The sequence below is a fragment of the Symphalangus syndactylus genome, chromosome 3 (assembly GCF_028878055.3).
Source record: "Symphalangus syndactylus isolate Jambi chromosome 3, NHGRI_mSymSyn1-v2.1_pri, whole genome shotgun sequence".
In the NCBI taxonomy this organism is placed as follows: domain Eukaryota; kingdom Metazoa; phylum Chordata; class Mammalia; order Primates; family Hylobatidae; genus Symphalangus; species Symphalangus syndactylus.
Window position 1 is genome coordinate 74228683 of NC_072425.2, and position 24340 is coordinate 74253022.

The 24340-nt window shown below is 39.5% G+C and overlaps 1 protein-coding gene across 1 annotated transcript in view; it reads right to left on the reverse strand.

Annotated features, from left to right (window-relative positions):
* Positions 1-21781: 21781 nt before the first annotated feature.
* MAMDC2 (MAM domain containing 2) overlaps positions 21782-24340 on the reverse strand; it is a 180399-nt gene continuing 177840 nt past the window's right edge. The window contains exons 13-14 of the mRNA XM_055272309.2: positions 23113-23197; positions 21782-22979 (exon numbers count right to left, since the gene is read on the reverse strand). Of these exons, the coding sequence (XP_055128284.1) occupies positions 22915-22979; positions 23113-23197 (150 nt within the window). The 3' untranslated portion in view covers positions 21782-22914. The remainder of the gene's footprint in view (positions 22980-23112; positions 23198-24340) is intronic.

Here is a 24340-nt window from a genome sequence, read left to right on the forward strand (position 1 = left end):
ACTCCAGCCTGGGTGACAGAGCGAGACTCCGTCTCAAAAAAAAAAAAAAAGAATAATGGCCTCCAGCTTCATCCAAGTTGCTGCAAAAGACATTATTTTGTTCTTATGCTGAATAGTATTCCATGATGTATATATACCACATTTTACTTTTCCACTTATTGATTGATGGACACTTAGGTTGGTTTCGTATCTTTGCAATTGTGAACATTCAATAATTTTCAACACACATTCATGGTTAATATTTCTAGGAAACTATGCATAGAAGAAAACTTTAACCAATAAAAGGCAACTTCAAAAAAATTCAGTAAACTCATATTCAGTGATGAATTTTTTAGAAATATTCTCTTTAGTTTAAGAACATTAAGGATGATACTATCACTACTTCTGTTGAGGACTGCATTGAATATCTTAGCCTGCCAAATAAATGAAGAACATAGGATAGAAGAGTTGAAAAGGAAAACCCAGGCCTGGCGCGGTAGCTCACACTTGTAACCTTACACTTTGGGAGGCCAAGGTAGGCGGATCACCTGAGGTCAGGAGTTTGAGACCAGCCTGGCCAATGTGGCAGAGCCACATCTCTACTAAAAATATATTAATTAGCCGGGCACAGTGACATGCGCCTGTAATCTCAGCTACTTGGGAGGCTGAGTCAGGAGAACTGCTTGAACCCAGGAGGTGGAGGTTGGAGTAAGCCAAGATCTCACCACTGCACTCCAGCCTGGACGACAAAGCGAGACTCTGTCTCAAAAAAAGGAAAACCCGAAACTTGTCTTGCTAAGAAGTCAGATCTAATAGCAAAAGAAAATTGTGGTAAGCAAAATAATGCTCCCCGCAAAGTTGTCCACATCCTAATCTTCTAAACTTATGAATTTTCAGATTGATCTGCATCATTTAAAACAAACAGAAGCATAGTATATGGAATATTAGATAATTCCTATGAATCTGTAAAAAAAAGAAACACACAAAACAAAAAGCAAAAAAACTCAAATAACCCAGTAGGCAAATAGACAAAATAAGCATTTTTGCCCAAGGTGAAATGTGAATGGTCATGGAATATATGGAAATATATTCAATTTCATTAATACTTAAATGCAAATTAAAACCTCCATGAAATACATTTTCACAATTATGAGACAGGCAAAAATTAAAAAGTTGGACACTAGCAAGTTTTGGCACTTCGGTATATTGGTAAGGGTAGTGTGGATTAGTACAGCCAGTGGGAAACAGTTTTTTATCATTTGGTAAGGTGTACATACCTTACAAATCAGCAATGTATACACTAGATACATAACCTAAAGAAATTCTTTCACATAGGTACCTGGGTACCTATAAAAGAGTATTTTAGCACAATGATTCACAGTAGCAAAAATCTAGAAACAACTCAAATATTTATCAACAGTAGAAAGGATTCATAAACTGCAGTATAATCATTTGATGAAATGCCATATCATAGTGAAAATTAACTACAGCTAGAAATTCAACATAACTGAATCTCAAAAACAAGCAAAAAAAGATGAGTTATAGATGAATATATATACAATGATTTTATCTGAACATTTTTTAAAAACCAACACTAAACATTGTATTGTTAGGGTGCATATATAAGAGTTAGGACTTAAAAAAAGATTAACATGAATTTTAAGAATGTGCTTACCTCTCTGGCAGAGGAAAGGGTATGTGATTGGGGAGTAGTACACAGCTTCTAAATTGTTGGTAATGTTCTGTTTCTCATGCTGTATCAATGTTACATGAGTGCTCATTTGATTACTATTCCTTAAAATATATATACATTTTACCTACACACTTTTACAGTTATGTTTCACGTAAAAGGTAAAACATTTTCAATGGGAAAAAAAGAAAATCTTTAATGTATCTATGTAATTTACCATATTAATGGATCAAAGGGAAGAAATAATTATCTCAATATATGCAAATAAACCTGATAAAGTTGAATGTCTATTTGTAGTAAACTCTTAGAAAACAAGGAATGAGACTGAAGTTTCTTAACTTGATAAGTGCTATATATCAAAAACCTAGAGCATGCATTATAATTAATGAAGATACTTTGCATTCATTCTAATTAAGATCAAAAGAAAGGTATCACTGTCCTCACTACTGACGATCCTAGATAATGCTCTAACATGAGAAGAATCATTAAGAGATTTAAAGATTCTTTGCTGGTTTTTCTCTGCTCACACTTACATATCTCTTGTTCGTCCCTCAACCTGCTCTATGCCCTGGGAGCCTGATTTCTTTGGCCAGTCACATCTAGGCTTGCTTGCCCCTCTGACTGATTGCCTGGTGGGAGACTCTAGCAGGAGACTGGAGGGTGGTTGCATTTTGGTAGTGGCTGAGTTCTACCTCCTATGGCCACAGTCCCCATTACACAACACTTTTTCCATGGCTACAACTCTTCCTGGGCTTGGTAACAACTTCCTTGACTCTTCAGGGCTACCTTCTAACTGCCACATAAAATGCAAATAAAAAACAAGACATGAGAATAGCCTGGAATTCTCAACTCGCATCGGAAACTGAGAGTGCTCATAGAATGTTTGAAGCCCCAGTAATAGGCTTTTAGGGTAGGGGTCTCCTTTGCATAGTATCTAATGCCTGAGATGCTTGCACAAATTATTCTTTCCCTTTTAGATGTTTTTTTTAATTTAATGTTCTTTATATTTTCCTTCCTTTTTATTTTCTTTAGATTTTGTGTTCTTTTTCTAATGTTTTGAGTTGGATGCTTGTCTGAATAATTTTCTTTTTTGTTTTAATTTTTTTTATTATACTTTAAGTCCTAGGGTACATGTGCACAATGTGCAAGTTTGATACGTAGGTATACATGTGCCATATTGGTTTGCTGCACCCATCAACTCATCATTTACATTAGGCATTTCTCCTAATGCTATTCCTCCCCAGCCCCCCACCCACTGGCAGGCCCCGGTATGTGATGTTCCCCACCCTGTGTGCAAGTGATCGCGTTGTTCAGTTGCCACCTATGAGTGAGAACATGCAGTGTTTGGTTTTCTGTCCTTGTGTACTTTGCTGAGAATGATGGTTTCCAGCTTCATCCATGTCCCTGCAAAGGACATGAAATCATCCTTTTTTATGGCTGCATAGTATTCTATGGTGTGTATGTGCCACATTTTCTTTATCCAGTCTATCATTGAAAGACATTTGGGTTGGTTCCAAGTCTTTGCTATTGTGAACAGTGCCACAATAAACATACGTATGCATGTGTCTTTATAGTAGCATGATTTATAATCCTTTGGGTATATACCTAATAGGATTGCTGGGTCAAATGGTAATTCTAGTTCTAGCTCCTTGAGGAATCACCACACTGTCTTCCACAATGGTTGAACAAATTTACAGTCCTACCAACAGTGCAAAAGCGTTCCTATTTCTCCACATCCTCTCCATCACCTGTTGTTTCCTGACTTTTTAATGATTGCCATTCTAACTGGTGTGAGATGGTATCTCATTGTGGTTTTGATTTGCATTTTTCTGATGACCGGGGATGATGAGCATTTTTTCATGTGGCTGCTGGCTGCACAGATGTCTTCTTTTAAGAAGTGTCTGTTTATATCCTTTGCCCACTTTTTGATAGGGTTGTTTTTTCCTTCTAAATTCGTTTAAGTTCTTTGTAGATTCTAGATATTAGCCCTTTGTCAGATGGGTAGATTGCAAAAATTTTCTCCCATTCTGCAGGTTGCCTGTTCACTCTGACGGTAGTTTCTTTTGCTATGCAGAAGCTCCTTAGTTTAATTAGATCCCATTTGTCAATTTTGGCTTTTGTTGCCATTGCTTTTGGTGTTTTAGACATGAAGTCCTCGCCCATGCCTATGTCCTGAATGGTACTGCCTAGGTTTTCTTATAGGGTTTTTATGGTTTTAGGTCTAACATTTAAGTCTTTAATCCATCTTGAATTAATTTTTGTACAAGGTGTAAGGAAGGGATCCAGTTTCAGCTTTCTACATATGGCTAGCCAGTTTTACCAACACCATTTATTGAATAGGGAATCCTTTCCCCATTTCTTGGTTTTGTCAGGTTTATCAAAGTTCGGATGGTTGTAAATGTGTGGTGTTATTTCTGAGGCCTCTGTTCTGTTCCACTGATCTGTATCTCTGTTTTGGTACCAGTACCATGCTGTTTTTGTTACTGTAGCTTGTAGTATAGTTTGAGGTCAGGAAGCGTGATGCCTCCAGGTTTGTTCTTTTGGCTTAGGATTGTCTTGGCAATGCGGGCTCTTTTTTGGTTCCATATGAACTTTAAAGTAGTTTTTTCCAATTCTGTGAAGAAAGTCATTGGTAGCTTGATGGGGTTGGCATTGAATCTATATATTACTTTGGGCAGTATGGCCATTTTCACAATATTAATTTTTCCTATTCATGAGCATGGAATATTCTTCCATTTGTTTGTGTCCTCTTATTTCGTTGAGCAGTGGTTTGTAGTTCTCCTTGAAGAGGTCCTTTACGTCCCTTGTAAGTTGGATTCCTAGGTATTTTATTCTCTTTGTAGCAATTGCGAATGGGAGTTCACTCACGATTTGGCTCTCTGTCTGTTAATGGTGTATAGAAATGCTTGTGAAATGGTGTATAGGAATGCTTGCGATTTTTGGACATTGATTTGTATCCTGAGACTTTGCTGAAGTTGCTTATCAGCTTAAGGATATTTTGGGCTGAGACAATGGGGTTTTCTCAATATACAGTCATGTCATCTGCAAACAGGGACAATTTGACTCCCTCATTTCCTAATTGAGTACCCTTTATCTCTTTCTCTTGCCTGATTACCCTGGCCAGAACTTCCAAAACTGTGTTGAATAGGAATGGTGAGAGAGGGCATCCTTGGCTTCTGCTGGATTTCAAAGGGAATGCTTCCAGTTTTTGCCCATTCAGTATGATACTGGCTGTGGGTTTGTAATAAATAGCTCTTATTATTTTGAGGTATGTCACATGAATACCTAGTTTATTGAGAGTTTTTATCATAAAGCAGTGTCGAATTTTATTGAAGGCCTTTTCTGTATCTATTGAGATAATCATGTGGTTTTTGTCATTGTTTCTGTTTATGTGATGGATTACGTTTATTAATTTGCATATGTTGAACCAGCCTTGCATCCCAGTGATGAAGCCAACTTGATCGTGGTGGATAAGCTTTTTGATGTGCTGCTGGATTCAGTTTGCCAGTATTTTATTGAGGATTTTTGCATTGATGTTTCTCAGGGATATTGGTCTAAAATTCTCTTTTTTTGTTGTGTCTCTGCCAGGCTTTCGTATCAGGATGATGTTGCCCTCATAAAATGAGTTAAGGAGGATTCCCTCTTTTTCTGTTGATTGGAATAGTTTCAGAAGGAATGGTACCAGCTCCTCTTTGTACCTCTGGTAGAATTTGGCTGTGAATCCGTTTGGTCCTGGGCTTTCTTTGATTGGTAGGCTATTAATTATTGCCTCAATTTCAGAGTCTGTTACTGGTCTATTCAGAGATTCCACTTCTTCCTCGTTTAGTCTTGGGAGGGCATATGTGTCCAGGAATTTACCCATTTCTTCTTGAGTTTCTAGTTTATTTGCATAGAGGTGTTTATAGTATTCTCTGATGGTAGTTTGTATTTCTGTGGGATTGGTGGTGATATCCCCTTTATCATTTTTTATTGCGTCTATTTGATTTTTCTGTCTTTTCTTGTTTATTAGTCTTGCTAGAGGTCTATCAATCTTGTTGATCTTTTCAAAAAACCAGCTCCTGGATTCATTGATTTTTTGAAGGGTTTATTGTGTCTCTATCTCCTTCAGTTCTGCTCTGATCTTAGTTGTTTCTTCCCTTCTGCTAGATTTTGAATTTGTTTACTCTTCCTTGTCTAGTTCTTTTAATTGTGATGTTAGGGTGTCAATTTTAGATCTTTCCTGCTTTCTCTTGTGGGCATTTAGTGCTATAAATTTCCCTCTACACACTGCTTTAAATGTGTCCCAGAGATTATGATACGTTGTGTCTTTGTTCTCACTGGTTTTAAGGAACATCTTTATTTCTGCCTTCATTTTGTTACTTACACAGTAGTCATTTAGGAGCAAGTTGTTCAGTTTCCATGTAGTTATGCGGTTTTGAGTGAGTTTCTTAATCCTGAGTTCTAATTTGATTGCATTGTGGTCTGAGAGACAGTTTGTTGTCATTTCTGTTGTTTTACATTTGCTGAGGAGTGCTTTACTTCCAATTATGTGGTCAGTTTTAGAATAAGTGCGATGTGGTGCTGAGAAGAATGTATATTCTGTTGATTTGGAGTGGAGAGTTCTGTAGGTATCTATTAGGTCTGCTTGTTTCAGAGCTGAGTTCAAGTCGTGGATATCCTTTTTTAACCTTCTGTCTCATTGATCTGTCTAATACTGACAATGTGGTGTTAAATTCTCCCATTATTATTGTGTGAGAGTCTAAGTCTCTTTGTAGGTCTCTAAGGACTTGCTTTATGAATATGGTTGTTCCTGTATTGGGTGCATATATGTATAGGATAGTTAGCTCTTCTTGTTGAATTGATCCCTTTACCATTATGTAATGGCCTTCTTTGCTTCTTTTGATCTTTGTTGGTTTAAAGTCTGTTTTATCAGAGACTAGGATTGCAACCCCTGGTTTTCTTTGCTTTCGATTTGCTTGGTAAATTTTCCTCTATCCCTTTATTTTGAGCCTATGTGCAACTATGTATGTGAGATGGGTTTCCTGAACACAGCACACTGATGTCTTGACTCTTTATCCAGTTTTCCAGTCTGTGTCTTTTTATTATTATTATTATTATTATTATTATTATTATTATTATTATTATACTTTAACTTTTAGGGTACATGTGCACAATGTGGAGGTTTGTTACATATGTATACATGTGCCATGTTGGTGTGCTGCACCCATTAACTCGTCATTTAGCATTAGGTATATCTCCTAATGCTGTCCCTCCCCCCTCCCCCACCCCACAACAGTCCCCGGAGTGTGATGTTCCCCTTCCTGTGTCCATGTGTTCTCATTGTTCAATTCCCACCTATGAGTGAGAACATGTGGTGCTTGGTTTTTTGTCCTTGCAATAGTTTACTGAGAATGATGGTTTCCAGTTTCATCCATGTCCCTACAAAGGACATGAACTCATCATTTTTTATGGCTGCATAGTATTCCATGGTGGATATGTGCCACATTTTCTTAATCCAGTCTATCGTTGTTGGACATTTGGGTTGGTTCCAGGTCTTTGCTATCATGAATAGTGCCGCAATAAACATACGTGTGCATGTGTCTTTATAGCAGCATGATTTATAGTCCTTTGGGTATATACCCAGTAATGGGATGACTGGGTCAAATGGCATTTCTACTTCTAGATCCCTGAGGAATCGCCACACTGACTTCCACAATGGATGAAATAGTTTGCAGTCCCACCAACAGTGTAAAAGTGTTCCTATTTCTCCACATCCTCTCCATCACCTGTTGTTTCCTGACTTTTTAATGATTGCCATTCTAACTGGTGTGAGGTGGTATCTCATTGTGGTTTTGATTTGCATTTCTCTGATGGCCAGTGATGATGAGCATTTTTTAATGTGTTTTTTGGCTGCATAAATGTCTTCTTTTGAGAAGTGTGTGTTCATGTCCTTTGCCCACTTTTTGATGGGGTTGTTTGTTTTTTTCTTGTAAATTTGTTTGAGTTCATTGTAGATTCTGGATATTAGCCCTTTGTCAGATGAGTAGGTTGTGAAAATTTTCTCCCATTCTGTAGGTTGCCTGTTCACTCTGATGGTAGTTTCTTTTGCTGTGCAGAAGCTCTTTAGTTTAATGAGATCCCATTTGTCAATTTTGGCTTTTGTTGCCATTGCTTTTGGTGTTTTAGACATGAAGTCCTTGCCCATGCCTATGTCCTGAATGGTATTGCCTAGGTTTTCTTCTAGGGTTTTTATGGTTTTAGGTCTAACATTTAAGTTTTTAATCCATCCTGAATTAATTTTTGTATAAGGTGTAAGGAAGGGATCCAGTTTCAGCTTTCTACATATGGCTAGCCAGTTTTCCCAGCACCATTTATTAAATAGGGAATCCTTTCCCCATTGCTTGTTTTTGTCAGGTTTGTCAAAGATCAGATAGTTGTAGATATGTGGCATTATTTCTGAGGGCTCTGTTCTGTTCCATTGATCTATGTCTCTGTTGTGGTACCAGTACCATGCTGTTTTGGTTACTGTAGCCTTGTAGTATAGTTTGAAGTCAGGTAGCGTGATGCCTCCAGCTTTGTTCTTTTGGCTTAGGATTGACTTGGTGATGCGGGCTCTTTTTTTGGTTCCATATGAACTTTAAAGTAGTTTTTTCCAATTCTGTGAAGAAAGTCATTGGTAGCTTGATGGGGATGGCATTGAATCTATAAATTACCTGGGGCAGTATAGCCATTTTCACGATATTGATTCTTCCAACCCATGAGCATGGAATGTTCTTCCATTTGTTTGTATCCTCTTTTATTTCATTGAGCAGTGGTTTGTAGTTCTCCTTGAAGAGGTCCTTCACATCCCTTGTAAGTTGGATTCCTAGGTATTTTATTCTCTTTGAAGCAATTGTGAATGGGAGTTCACTCATAATTTGGCTCTCTGTTTGTCTGTGATTGGTGTACAAGAATGCCTTTGATTTTTGTACATTGATTTTGTATCCTGAGACTTTGCTGAAGTTGCTTATCAGCTTAAGGAGATTTTGGGCTGAGACAATGGGGTTTTCTAGATATACAATCATATCATCTGCAAACAGGGACAATTTGACTTCCTCTTTTCCTAATTGAATACCCTTTATTTCCTTCTTCTCCCTGATTGCCCTGGCCAGAACTTCCAGCACTATGTTGAATAGGAGTGGTGAGAGAGGGCATCCCTGTCTTGTGCCAGTTTTCAAAGGGAACGCTTCCAGTTTTTGCCCATTCAGTATGATATTGGCTGTGGGTTTGTCATAGATAGCTATTATTTTGAGATACGTCCCATCGATACCTAATTTATTGAGAGTTTTTAGCATGAAGGGTTGTTGAATTTTGTCAAAGGCCTTTTCTGCATCTATTGAGATAATCATGTGGTTTTTGTCTTTGGTTCTGTTTATATGCTGGATTACATTTACTGATTTGCGTATGTTGAACCAGCCTTGCATCCCAGGGATGAAGCCCACTTGATCATGGTGGATAAGCTTTTTGATGTGCTGCTGGATTCGGTTTGCCAGTATTTTATTGAGGATTTTTGCATCAATGTTCATCAAGGATATTGGTCTGAAATTCTCTTTTTTGGTTGTGTCTCTGCCGGGCTTTGGTATCAGGATGATGCTGGCCTCATAGAATGTGTTAGGGAGGATTCCCCCTTTTTCTATCGATTGGAATAGTTTCAGAAGGAATGCTACCAGTTCCTCCTTGTACCTCTGGTAGAATTCAGCTGTGAATCCATCTGGTCCTGGACTCTTTTTGGTTGGTAAGCTATTGATTATTGCCACAATTTCAGAGCCTGTTATTGGTCTATTCAGAGTTTCAGCTTCTTCCTGGTTTAGTCTTGGGAGGGTGTATTTGTCGAGGAATTTATCCATTTCTGCTAGATTTTCTAGTTTATTTGCATAGAGGTGTTTGTAATATTCTCTGATGGTAGATTGTATTTCTGTGGGATTGGTGGTGATATCCCCTTTATCATTTTTTATTGCATCTATTTGATTCTTCTCTCTTTTCTTCTTTATTAGTCTTGCTAGCAGTCTATCAATTTTGTTGATCTTTTCAAAAAACCAGCTCCTGGATTCATTAATTTTTTGAAGGGTTTTTTGTGTCTCTATTTCCTTCAGTTCTGCTCTGATTTTAGTTATTTCTTGCCTTCTGCTAGCTTTTGAATGTGTTTGCTCTTGCTTTTCTAGTTCTTTTAATTGTGATGTTAGGGTGTCAATTTTGGATCTTTCCTGCTTTCTCTTGTGGGCATTTAGTGCTATAAATTTCCCTATACACACTGCTTTGAGTGTGTCCCAGAGATTCTGGTATGTTGTGTCTTTGTTCTCGTCGGTTTCAAAGAATATCTTTATTTCTGCCTTCATTTCGTTATTTACCCAGTAGTCATTCAGGAGCAGGTTGTTCAGTTTCCATGTAGTTGAGCTGTTTTGAGTGAGTTTCTTGATCCTGAGTTCTAGTTTGATTGCACTGTGGTCTGAGAGACAGTTTGTTATAATTTCTGTTCTTTTACATTTGCTGAGGAGAGCTTCCAACTATGTGGTCAGTTTTGGAATAGGTGTGGTGTGGTGCTGAAAAAAATGTATATTCTGTTGATTTGGGGTGGAGAGTTCTCTAGATGTCTATTAGGTCTGCTTGGTGCAGAGCTGAGTTCAATTCCTGGGTATCCTTGTTAACTTTGTGTCTCGTTGATCTGCTAATGTTGACAGTGGGGTGTTAAAATTTCCCATTATTATTGTGTGGGAGTTTAAGTCTCTTTGTAGGTCCCTTAGGACTTGCTTTATGAATCTGGATGCTCCTGTGTTGGGTGCATATATATTTAGGATAGTTAGCTCTTCTTGTTGAATTGATCCCTTTACCATTCTGTAAAGGCCTTCTTTGTCTCTTTTGATCTTTGTTGGTTTAAAGTCTATTTTATCAGAGACTAGTATTACAACCCTTGCCTTTTTTTTGTTTTCCATTTGCTTGATAGATCTTCGTCCATCTGTTTATTTTGAGCCTCTGTGTGTCTGTGCACATGAGATGGGTTTCCTGAATACAGCACACTGATGGGTTTTGACTCCTTATCCAATTTGCCAGTCTGTGTCTTTTAATTGGAGCATTTAGTCCATTTACATTTAAAGTTAATATTGTTATGTGTGAATCTGATCCTGTCATTATGATGTTAGTTGGTTATTTTGCTCGTTAGTTGATGCAGTTTCTTCCTAGCTTCGATGGTCTTTACAATTTGGCATGTTTTTGCAGTGGCTGGTACCAGTTGTTCCTTTCCATGTTTAGTGCTTCCTTTTGGAGCTCTTGTAGGGCAGGCCTGGTCGTGACAAAATCACTCAGCATTTGCTTGTCTGTAAAGTATTTTATTTCTCCTTCACTTATGAAGCTTAGTTTGGCTGGATATGAAATTCTGGGTTGAAAATTCTTTTCTTTAAGAATGTTGAATATTGGCCCCCACTCTCTTCTGGCTTGTAGAGTTTCTGCCGAGAGATCAGCTGTTAGTCTGATGGGCTTCCCTTTGTGGGTAACCCGACCTTTCTCTGTGGCCGCCCTTAACATTTTCTCCTTCATTTCAACTTTGGTGAATCTGACAATTATGTGTCTTGGAGTTGCTCTTCTTGAGGAGTATCTTTGTGGCGTTCTCTGTATTTCCTGAATCTGAATGTTGGCCTGCCTTGCTAGATTGGGGAAGTTCTCCTGGATAATATCTTGCAGAGTGTTTTCCAACTTGGTTCCATTCTCCCCGTCAGTTTCAGGTACACCAATCAAACGTAGGTTTGGTCTTTTCACATAGTCCCATATTTCTTGGAGGCTTTGTTCGTTTCTTTTTATTCTTTTTTCTCTAAACTTCTCTTCTTACTTCATTTCATTCATTTTATCTTCCATCACTGATACCCTTTCTTCCAGTTGATCGCGTCGGCTCCCGAGGCTTCTGCAATCTTCACATAGTTCTCGAAACTTGGCTTTTAGCTCCATCAGCTCCTTTAAGCCCTTCTCTGCATTGGTTATCTTAGTTATACATTCATCTATTTTTTTTCAAAGTTTTCAACTTGTTTGCCATTGGTTTGAATTTCCTCCCGTAGCTCGAAGTAGCTTGATTGTCTGAAGCCTTCTTCTCTCAACTCGTCAAAGTCATTCTCCGTCCAGCTTTGTTCCATTGCCAGTGAGGAACTGTGTTCCTTTGGAAGAGGAGAGGTGCTCTGCTTTTTAGAATTTCCAGTTTTTCTGCTCTGTTTTTTCCCCATCTTTGTGGGTTTATCTACTTTTGGTCTTTGATGATGGTGATGTACAGATGGGTTTTTGGTGTGGGTGTCCTTTCTGTTTGTTAGTTTTCCTTCTAACAGACAGGACCCTCAGCTGCAGGTCTGTTGGAGTTTGCTAGAGGTCCACTCCAGACCCTGTTTTGCTGGGTGGCAGCAGCGGTGGCTGCAGAACAGCGGATTTTCGTGGACTGCAAATTCAGCTGTCTGATTGTTCCTCTGGAAGTTTTGTCTCAGAGGAGTACCTGGCCGAGTGAGGTGTCATTTTGTCCCTACTGGGGGGTGCCTCCCAGTTAGGCTGCTCAGGGGTCAGGGACCCACTTTAGGAGGCAGTCTGCCCGTTCTCAGATCTCCAGCTGCATGCTGGGAGAACCACTACTCTCTTCAAAGCTGTCAGACAGGGACAATTAAGACTGCAGAGGTTCCTGCTGTCTTTTTGTTTGTCTGTGCCCTGCCCCCAGAGGTGGAGCCTACAGAGGCAGGCAGGCCTCCTTGAGCTGTGGTGGGCTCCACCCAGTTCAAGCTTCCTGGCTGCTTTGTTTACTTAAGCAAGCCTGGGCAATGGCGGGCGCCCCTCCCCCAGCCTTGCTGCCGCCTTGCAGTTTGATCTCAGACTGCTGTGCTAGCAATCAGTGAGACTCTGTGGGCGTAGGACCCTCCGAGCCAGGTGCGGGACACAATCTCCTGGTGTGCCATTTTCCAAGCCCGTTGGAAAAGCGCAGTATTAAGGTGGGAGTGACCCGATTTTCCAGGTGCCATCTGTCACCCCTTTCTTTGACTAGGAAAGGGAACTCCCTGACCCCTTGCACTTCCAGAGTGAGGCAATGCCTCGCCCTGCTTCGGCTCGTGCACGGTGTGCTGCACTGACTGTCCTGCACCCACTGTTTGGACTCCCTAGTGAGATGAACCCGGTACCTCAGATGGAAATGCAGAAATCACCCGTCTTCTGCATCGCTCATGCTGGGAGCTGTAGACCAGAACTGTTCCCATTCTGCCATCTTGGCTCCCCAGTCTGTGTCTTTTAACTGGGGCATTCAGCCCATTTACATTTAAAGTTAATATTATGTGTGAATTTGATCCTGTCATTATGATGTTTACTGGTTATTTTGCCCGTTAATTGATGCAGTTTCTTCATAGCATCGATGGTCTTTACAATTTGGCATGGTTTTTCAGTGCCTTGTACCAGTTTCTTTCTATGTTTAGTGCTTCCTTCAGGAGTTCTTGTATGACAGGCCTGGTGGTGACAAAATCTCTCAGCATTTGCTTGTCTGTAAAGGATTTTATTTCTCCTTCACTTATGAAGCTTAGTTTGGCTGGATATGAAATTCTGGGTTGAAAATTCTTTTCTTTAAGAATGTTGAATATCGGCCCCCACTCTCTTCTGGCTTGTAGGGTTTCTGCCGAGAGATCTGCTGTTTGTTTGATGGGCTTCCCTTTGTGGGGAACCTGAGCTTTCCCTCTGGCTGCCCTTAACACTTTTTCCTTCATTTCAACCTTAGAGAGTCTGCCAGTTATGTGTCTTGGAGTTGCTCTTCTCAAGGAGTATCTTTGTGGTGTTCTCTGTATTTCCTGAATTTGAATGTTGGCCTGTCTTGCTAGGTTGAGGAAGTTCTCCTGGATAATATCCTGAAGAGTGTTTTCCAACTTGGTTCCATTCTCCCCATCACTTTCAGGTACACCAATCAAATGTAGATTTGGTCTTTTGACATAGTCCCATATTTCTTGGAGGCTTGTTCATTTCCTTTTACTCTTTTTTCTCTAACCTTGTCTTCTTGCTTTATTTCATTAATTTGATCTTCAATCACTGATACCCTTTCTTCCACTTGATTGAATTAGCTCTTGCAGCTTCTGCATGTGTCACGAAGTTCCCGTGCCATGGTTTTCATCTCCATCGGATCATTTAAGATCTTCTTTACACTGTTTATTCTAGTTAGCCATTCGTCTAATCTTTTTTCAAGGTTTTTAACTTCTTTGTGATGGGTTCGAACATCCTCCTTTAGCTCCAAGATGTTTGTTATTACCGACCTTCTGAAGCCTTCTTCTATCAGCTCGTCAAAGTCATTCTCGGTCCAGCTTTGTTCCGTTGCTGGTGAGGAGCTGTGATTGTTTGGAGGAGAAGAGGTGCTCTGATTTTTAGAATTTTCAGCTTTTCTGCTCTGTTTTCTCCCCATCTTTATGATTTTATCTACCTATGGTCTTTTATGTTGGTGACCTACAGATGGGGTTTTGGTGTAGTTGACCTTTTTGTTGATGTTGATGCTATTCCTTTCTGTCTGTTAGTTTTCGTCTAACAGTCAGGTCCCTCAGCTGCAGGTGTGTTGGAGTTTGCTGGAGGTCCAATCCAGACGCTGTTTGCCTGGGTATCAGCAGCAGAGGCTGCAGAACAGCAAATATTGCTGACAGCAAATGTTGCTGTCTGATCCTTCCTCTGGAGGTTTCGTCTCAGAGGGATACACAGCTGTGTGAGGTGTCAGTCTGCCCCTATTCGGGGGTGCCTCCCAGATAGGCTACTGGGAGGTCAGGGACCCACTTGAGGAGGCAGTCTGCCCATTCTCCGATCTCTAACTCTATGCTGGGAGAACCACTACTCTCTTCAAAGCTATCAGACAGGACATTTAAGTCTGCAGAGGTTTCTGCTGCCTTTTGTTCGGCTATGCCCTGCCCCCAGAGGTGGAGTCTACAGAGGCAGGCAGGCCTCCTTGAGCTATGGTGGGCTCCACCCAGTTCGAGCTTCCTGGCTGCTTTGTTTACCTACTCAAGCCTCAGCAATGGCAGGCGCCCCTTCCCTTGCCTCACTGCCACCTTGCAGTTGGATCTCAGACTGCTGTACTAGCAATGAGTGAGGCTCCGTGGGCGTGGGACCCTCCGAGCCAGGCACGGGATATAATCTCCTGGTGTGCCATTTGCTAAGACCATTGGAAAAGCACAGTATTAGGGTGGGAGTGTCCCGATTTTCTAGGTGCTGTCTGTCACAGTTTTGCTTGGCTATGAAAGGGAATTCCCTGACCCCTTGCGCTTTCCAGGTGAGGTGATGTCTTGCCCTGCTTTGGCTCACCCTCAGTGCGCTGCACCCACTGTCCTGCACCCACTCTCCGACACTCCCCAGTGAGATGAATCTGGTACGTCAGTTGGAAATGCAGAAATCACCCGTATTCTGCATCGCTCATGCTGGGAGCTATAGACTGGAGCTGTTCCTATTCAGCCATCTTGGACAGATTTGGTCTTTTCACAGAGTCCCATATTTCTTGGGGCTTTGTTCATTTCTTTTCACTCTTTTTTCTCTAATCTTGTCTTCTTGCTTTATTTCGTTGAGTTGATCTTCAATCTGTGGTATCCTTTCTTCCACTTGATTGATTCGGCTATTGATACTTGTGTATGCTTCACAAAGTTCTTGTCCTGTGTTTTTCAGCTCCGTCAGGTCATTCATGTTTTTCTCTAAACTGGTTATTCTAGTTAGCAATTTGTCTAACCTTTTTTCAAGGTTCTTAGCTTCCTTGCATTGGGTTAGAACATCCTCCTTTAGCTGGGGGGAGTTTGTTATTATGCACCTTCTGAAGCCTACTTCTGTCAACTCGTCAAACTCGTTCTCCATACAGTTTTTTTCCCTTGCTGGTGAGGAGTTGTGATCCTTTGGAGGAGAAGAGGTATTCTGGGTTTTGGAATTTTCAGCCTTTTTGTGTTGGTTTCTCCCCATCTTCATAGATTTATCTACCTTTGGTCTTTGAAGTTGGTGACCTTCGGCTGGGGTCTCTGAATGGACGTCCTTTTTGTTGGTGTTGATACTATTCCATTCTGTTTGTTAGTTTTCCTTCTAATAGTCAGTCCCCTCTGCTGCAGGTATGCTGGAGTTTGCTGGAGTTCTGCTCCAGAACCTGTCTGCTTGGGTATCACCAGCGGAGGCTGTAGAACAGCAAAGATTGCTGCCTGTTCCTTCCTCTGGAAGCTTCGTCCCAGAGGGGCACCTGCCAGATGCCAGCCAGAGCTTTCCTGTTTGAGCTGTCTGTTGGCCCCTACTGGGAGCCCTACTGGGAGGTGTCTCCCAGTCAGGATACACGGGGGTCATGGACCCACTTGAGGAGGCAGGCTTTCCCTTATCAGAGCTCGAATGCTATCCTGGGAGATCCACTGCTCTCTTCAGAGCTTACAGGTAGGGACATTTAAGTCTGCTGAAGTTGCACCCACAACCACCCCTTCCCCAATGTGCTCTGTCCCAGGGAGGTGGGGGTTTTATCTATAAGTCCCTGACTGGGGCTGTTGCCTTTTTTTCAGAGATGCCCTGCTCAGAGAGGAGGGAATCTAGAGAGGCAGTCTGGCTGCAGTGGGCTTGCTGAGCTGTGGTGGGCTCCGCCCAGTTCAAACTTCTGGGCAGCTTTCTTTACACTGTGAAGGTAAAACTGCCTACCTAAGCCTCAGCAATGGCAGACGCCCCTCCTCCCACCAAGCTGGAGCATCCCAGGTTGAGCTCATACTGCTATGCTGGTGCAAGAATTTCAAGCTAGGGGATCTCAGCTTGCTGGGCTCTGTGGGGGCGGGACCTGCTGAGCCAGACCACTTGGCTCCCTGGCTTCAGCCCCCTTTCCAGGGGAGTGTCTCACTGGCATTCCAGGCACCACTGGGGTATGAAAAAAACTCCTGCGACTAGCTTGGTGTCTGCCAAATGGCCACCTGGTTTTGTGCTGTAAACCCAGGGCCCTGGTGGTGTAGGGTGTAGGTACTGGAGGGAATCTCCTGGTCTGCAGGTTGTGAAGAACATGGGAAAAGCGCAGTATCTGGGCCTGAGTGCATGGTACAGTCCCTAATGGCTTTCCTTGGCTAGGAGAGGCAGTTCCCCAACGCCTTGCACTTTCCTGGTGAGGTGATGCCCCACCCTGCTTCTGTTCCCCCAACTTTGACTGCACCCACTGTCCAACCAGTCCCAATGAGATGACTCAGGTGCCTAAGTTGGAAATGCGGAAAGCACTTGCCTTCTGTATTGATCTCAGTGGGAGCTACAGACTGGAGCTGTTCCTATTCGGCCATCTTGCCAGCAAAAATACCATGATTTCTTTCTTATCTGAAAATGACATTATTTTGTCCTCCTTCTGGTTGAATATTATTTCCTCTCAACATTTTAAGGCTTTTATTTCCCTGTCTTCTCACTTGCTTCATTATTGATGGGTTAGATTTTGTTTAATTTTCATTCATTTGTAGTTCATCTGTCTTTTCATTTTGGTTGCATTTTTCTCTTTGATTTTGGTATTCCATAATTTCATAATGTGTTTAGGTATAGATTTATTTTTATTTATATTGCTCAGAATTTCCTGAACTTCATGATTTTGAGCATTTTTATCTATAATCAATTCTGAAACAGTCTCAAATATTCTCCCTTTGAGCATTACCTCTCCCCCATTCTCTTTTTCTGTCACTGATTTCAGTACATTGACTCTCATTCCTATTCTTTTTCATATTTTCCATTTCTTCATCTCTCTGTGCTGTACTCTGCTTTATTACCTTGTATTCCAGTTCATCATTCTCTTTCTATTAGATATGCCTCATTGCTTGTTTGCCTTTCACACTGAATTTTAAATTTTATGACTATTATTTATTATATGCAGAAGTTCTATTCGGTTTTTAAAAAAATCTACCTGCTTTTTGCTGAGTGCAGTGCCATGCGCCTATAGTCCCAGCTACTGAAAGGCTGAGGCAGGAGGATCACTTAAGCCCAGAGTTTCAGGCTATAGTGCACATGATTGTGCCTATGGATAGCCGCTGTACTCCAGTCTGGGCAACATAGTAAGACTGTCTCTCAAAACAAAAACAAAAATGAAAACAAAAACTATCTGCATTTTCATAGAGTATTGGCTTCGTTATATCTTTTTCTCTAATCATTTTTAAAAATACTTATTTTAAAGTGTCTACAAACAATTTTCATCTTATGAAGTCTTGGGTATATAATTCTGTTTCTTAGCAGCTGATTTTTGCTGTTAGTGGATTCTTTCACTAAATGTTCTGTAGTTTTGGATTGTGAGTCTTTCTTTAGTGCAGTTTTATATGTGTGAACTGTGCACAGCCTAGGTTGAGTACACAGTCCCCTAAAGAATTTTATATTAATTTCAACCAGGTGCTCCAAGAATATCACTGGCCAGGGACATATTCTCACATTCAACTTTGAGCTTGTGGATTCCCAGATCGTGAGGGCAGGGTAATTTTGCACTCTAAATTTGTGTAACGTAATTAGCAATTCTCAAGGAAGAACTCCTATCCCCCATGCCACAGTCTAAATGGAGAAGAGTTGGCATCCTACCAATCTCCCTGTGCTGAAGGAAGATCTCTGTTTTTATTTTATTGTCTGGATTTACCCTTTTAGTAAAAATGTAGCTCTTCAAGAGTCTTGGGCTTATTTGTGAAGTCTCTGTTCTATCCTCCCTACCCTTGGCAGGCTCTTTTCTGATCCCTTTATGGTTTAAGAGCCTAAGCCCCCAGGTTACCAAGACTGACAACCTCCCTCCAGGTAGCTATAGCATCAGCTTATGTACTTATATCTCTGCTTTTCAGTTCTCTTTTTCAAAGCAGAGGAGGGGTTGCAGAGGGTGTCTGGACATTTCCCTTACTTTCTTACCAGCTTAGGTATTCATTTACAATAAAGGTCGTCAAATTTCACCAAGAATTTTTAAATGTTTTGTCCTGTGTATGTGTACACATGTGTATAGGGGAATGGGGCAGCATTTAGATAATTTATTTTGCCACATAGAATACCTTCATGTTCTTAAGCATATATATCTTGCCATGTTTGTTAATTTTTTGAATAAGCAATATGTTTATATGATATCGATAGGTATACATTGTGATGTTTCACTCACCTGCCTTTATGTATCTGTTTTCCATTTCCCACCACCCTTTCTTGCCATATTTTTTTTATAGCCAGTGGGGCTTCTGATTTGGGTTTGAATTCACCGTGTATTTTTAAATATACAAGTATTCACGGTACAGCCTGGTTCGTTTATGAAATGTTAGAGGCCGGGATTATCTGGGAAGAGTAATGTTGGGACAAATATATTAAAATGACCAATGAAATTGTGATGGTTCAAAGAGCACCATTATATTCCTTGTGATTTTTGAAACCTACATGCATGTTTATACTAAATGAAATGCTTTTTACTAAGCATTTATTTAATCCAGAAATCTTTGTTGAGTATGCTAGGCAGTGGGGGTACAAAACTGAGTAAGTGAGCATTCTTGAGGAGATAAACAAGAAGTTAAGTTTAGTAATGGTACATTTTGCTAGGGGCAAGTGGGATTTTGCTAGGGGCAAGTGGAGTGGGAAGAACACAGGGGAAAGCATTACCCAGCCACTAGTCAAAATGAGTTGTACTGTGAGTAATAAAGAAAAAGATGGTAAAATGACAAGATTATGTTTGCTTTATCCTTAAGATGGCACTGTAAACTCACAATTCCTTTGTAGAAAAAGAATACATAAAAATCACCATGATATATCTGAAATTTCACTGAAACCTTATAAACTAGAATGGCTTTTGTGTGTCTGAGACTGTTATAGGTGCTTATATTATTCTCATTTAATCTTTGCAGCAACCCTAAGAAGCAGGAATAAGTCTTTGCCCCATTTTGCAGACTAAGAAAAGGAGTCAGAGAGGGTGTAAGTGACTTGCCTTCAGTCACATAGCTTGTAAGTGGCAGACACGAGATTTAAATGGACAGCATAAATCCAGAAACAGTGTCCTTAATCACTGTGCTGTATTACCTCTTTATAGTAATCCATATGTTGAAAATGCAGTGTCATTAGAATTATTAGTTACAAAAACTCAGGGTTTTTTTTTTTTTCCAGTTCTGGTTAAATCACACAAGTCCCTGGCATGAGACCAAAAAGTCACAGAGCCCAGGTCTTAGCCCTCAGACTGTGAGAGAAGACATGAAGGCATCAGGGACATTGTGCGAGTGGGCGCTGCTGCTTTCCACTGCTTTCCCTAGGCTGCAGCCAGGAGGCTGCCTCTGCCCTGCCAGGTCAGATTCCCCCCAGAGGCCCTCCCATAGCACCCTGGGCATATGGCCATTTTGTACTTAGCACTCCGAACTGTGTTGACTGGTTTATCTGTCTCTCTTCCTCACTAATCTGTGAGCATTTTTGTAACCTCCATGCTCTGTGCAATGCCTAGAGCATAGATTTCTCAAGAAATCTTTGTTGAACCTTTTCTTCCTCTGTATTAAACCAGTCCCTGCATCACAGGCACTATTTTCTCAGTATTCAGTCCTTCACTCCCTTCTATACACAAATAATCTCCATCCTAGACAGGAAATTGTAGAAGAGAAGGCAATCTGTGTGAGAAAACAATTTCTATTTGAAGCACTTGTGTGTTTAGGTGCTGCTGAGAATTGGAATAAAAGCCAACACTGGGCTTAAATTGTTAAGCAGTATCTGTTAGCTAACATTTCTTCTCCCTGGGCATTTCTAAACCTGAGAAACCTATACTGTGCTTACTATCCTTCCATGTATTCATCCATGTGAAATATAGTTAAAATGAAGGTGAAATATAGTTGAAATGAATGCCAAGGGCAACCTGGAAAGGGAAAAGAAGCATCAAACAATTGAATTTTGTCAAAGAAGCATAAATGAGGTAAGGTGAGTTAAGCAGCTCACTTTCCACCTCCTTTTTTTCCTCTTAGATTAACTTCAGGTTGTTTCTTAGCAACAACTGGTAAGAATTACCTCCTTTTCTGCCCTAAGCCAATATCCAGTACCCCAACCCCCACCTCTTTTCCCCCAGTTTCCAAAGTTGGCATCCCTAGTAGGATTCCCAGTTTAGCAATCTTAGAGGCAATTTTGGTAGCCAATAAATCCTCTTGAAAGAGAGAAACTTGGAATCTTTGCCTAGAATGTAAATTAACATTGAGGATGGAGCTGGTAGGAGAGCTGGCATGTTGAGGAGGCGACCTTGTAAGGATAAGAACACAGGTGTGTCAGCGAAACAGACCCTTTGAACAATGTCTGAAAATAGTATTCAACAGATGTTAGCTGTGATTATTACTATGGATTTATGTTACCAGCAAGGAGGCTGGTGAATGACTTTAATCACTCACCACATATTATAACCCCCTTACTAGGTACCAGATACTATGTTGAGTCCTGAATATACCATCTTCACTCCTTAATTCAGCAAATATAACTGTAGCTCTGAACAGGAATAATGCTTTGGAGGAATTATGATGCCTGGCCTAGCATGCAGCTGAATAGGTCAACATCTTGAAATCTTCCTTCCCCAATGTTTCAGCTCTGTTTAGGGATTTCCTCCACTATAGGCCATTAATCATAAATAGAATTTGATTTGCAAAATTTTGTTTTATTATAAAATTTTATTTTCTCCATAAACTTCAGAATATTTATTTTGTGTAGCTGAGAATTTTTTGTTTTCTTTGCATTCAGGAAGATAATGCTCTTAATAGATTAATTTATAAGTTTGGACACTCTTGAGTGGGAAACCTTCCCAACTTCAAGAAAACAATGGACTTTTAGCTACACAAAATAGTTAAGAGGTATGAGCCTTTGAATCAGACCAGACTCTTAAATTCCTCCTTTTAACAGATACAAAATCTTGAGTAATTTCTTCACTCTTTTGAGACTCTGTTTCCTTATCTGTGAAAGAGCTAAAATATTTCCATCTCACAGAAGTGGGAAAGACATTCATTCATTCAAGGATTTTTTTGTTGCACACTTACTATACCAGACACTTTCTGGGTACTGAGAATACAAAAGTAAACAAAACAGCAAGAAATGTTGTACTCTATGTTAGGATATAGAGTTTACATTCTAATGAGATAAAAAATTGAGATTGTCTATGTGAAATAAAGCATGCTATAAAAATTATTGTATCAGTGGAGAAAATAGAGGTAAGGGAGAATTAAGAGAAAAAAGTAATAATTATTATATTAATGTATAGAGTGCTTATGTCACTAATAAAAAGGCTTAAGCATTTTGTTGTGGCAGAGTAGAGATCCAAATTAGAATCTGCAGTTATGTAGTGAAGATACTCTGATAAAGACAAATAATGTAGAAATGAGTTAATTGCTAGTGAAAAGATTTTCAAATTATTTTTATTAGGTAATTTTATAATTTCATAGCAGCTGTTAGGATACACAAACATTATATATACAATTGTCTAAACAAGTAAATAAAAAGCAGTTTAGTATATCTGCCTGAATTCATATTATTCAAAATCTTACCAAAATATTTATTATAAAAATCAGTAAAATTGTTTAACACATTTATAAAAATTGCTGGGTATGTATACATAAACATTTTAAGCTTGCTTTACAAAAAAGAGTTCAATTTCTATCCATGTGCTCATAGTGACTTCAAAGGTAGTTCAAAGGGGGAATAAAGAAGGTAGAATTGCCTTGTAATACAGCATTAATTCTGACTTACCCTTGGACATTCATGAAAGATTCTTTGTTATCACATATGGTGAAAATATTAAAAATTAATACTCCATTTCTATGAATAAAACATAGAAAATAAGACTTTATTTTTCCAGACTAACTCATTAGCATGAAAGACTGCATTCATTCTGCAGATATTACTGACACCCCATATTATTTACTTTAAAAATATTTATGATACTTAAAATTCAAAAGGAAACCCGCAAGACCTATTTTTCTCCCAATACATTCACTGAATGCAGATTTAAATGAGCACATCTCATTTTGATTGTGCCCTTTATTTGTGTACTTTAAAATGACTACAATATAGTACATTTGTATTTTTAACTGGTACCAAAATTAAAATGAATGATCTATGCAAAAACAGTAGCCTGTATTTCTAGTAACAGTTGTCATATGCAAAAAGAAAAAAAAAGCCCTGAGTCAGTATGTTTTTGCAAAAGTAATGAAGGAGGGTGCTCTAAAGTCATTTTATAACTTATAAAATTGTTAAGACTGTCCAGTATTCATTTGCTTTGTTTTCATTTTGATTGAAGAGAGGTATGGTTTTCGTCTAGTTAATCCAATTCAGATCACTTCTTAATACTCAATTTCATTTAAGTCCTCAGAATATCCTGATGATTGTTGAGTTGTATCTTCCATTTCTGTCAGGAAAGACAAATATACAATAACAGTATTTTTATTATAGAAAAATATTTAATTTGTATTCTTGTAGTTTGAGACAGTATTGCAAAGTGCATTTTCAGTCAAGCTTATATGATTGGGAAAAAATATTACCTCCACAGGGTCCTGCCTGAAATTTAACATCATCAATGGCAATATCACTTCTTATCGATACTCCTCGAATGGCTTCAAAAATTATCTGAAAGAATAATATGTTTGAATTTAGAAATAGAATCATCCTGATAATACAGTGCTGGTCAGGGCAGATCCAGGCTTTGTAGATATGAAAACTTAGATTGCTCTTGAGGATCCCTTTAAGGAAAAGGATACCAAATTACAAATTGAAATCTAGGTATTAAAGAGAATATTTATTTGGAATTTAAAGAAACACAATAAATTACTGAAGCCTTGAAGATTCAGGTCCCTGTCTTCTGAGATCTCTTTAGGCAATTTCCCAGAAATGCTTGCCTAGATGTGCTTCTTGGTGGTAACCTGGTTTCCTCTTCTCAATTGGAACACTTCTCCCAGCATCCCCCAGCACTCACACAGGGTCTGTGAAAGTGAGGGGCTCAGAAACTTAAATTTCCTTTAGCACTCCATAAATCTACCTTTGATTCTGCTACTAGGTGGAAAAATTTAATATGACTGATGATACCCATGTATGAACAGAAAAACGTAATAATGAAGTTTACCAAAGATAATGGTTCACTTATGTTAAATACCATGACATCAAAGACACAGCTCAGGCAGAAGAGAGAATCAGTTTTATAACTTCAGATTCTGAGAAGAAAATAACTGATCAGATATTGTGGTTGTAGGAAAAATAGATTAGATTACTTAACCAGCTCTAAGGCTGTCCCAACAATGGTTAATAAATTACTGAATATTCCAGGGAGGCCCATGGGTAATGAAAGTTGTTCAGAAGACACATTTGCTCTATTCATTTTATAAGCAAATGAGTCTTCATTGGAGTAGTTTATAATTTAAATAAAGAAAGCCCTTAAACAAATTTTATTTAAACCCTCCCTAAAATTAAAGAATATGAAATAATATGTTTATAAAGTTATGAAATTAATGTTTCAAAGATGCTTTAATGATGGACTGGTGGCAAAATACTGTTAATAAAAATTCTAAGGATCCAACTCATGGTGGTGGATTTTAGGTGTCAGCTTGACTGGGTTAAGGGATACCCACATCGCTGGTAAAGCATTATTTCTCAGTATGTATCTGAGGGTGTTTCTGACAGAGATTGGCGTTTGAATTGGTGGACTGAGAAAGGAAGATCTGTCCTCATCCAATGTGAGTGGGGACCATCAAATTGGTTGAGGATGCAGATAGAACA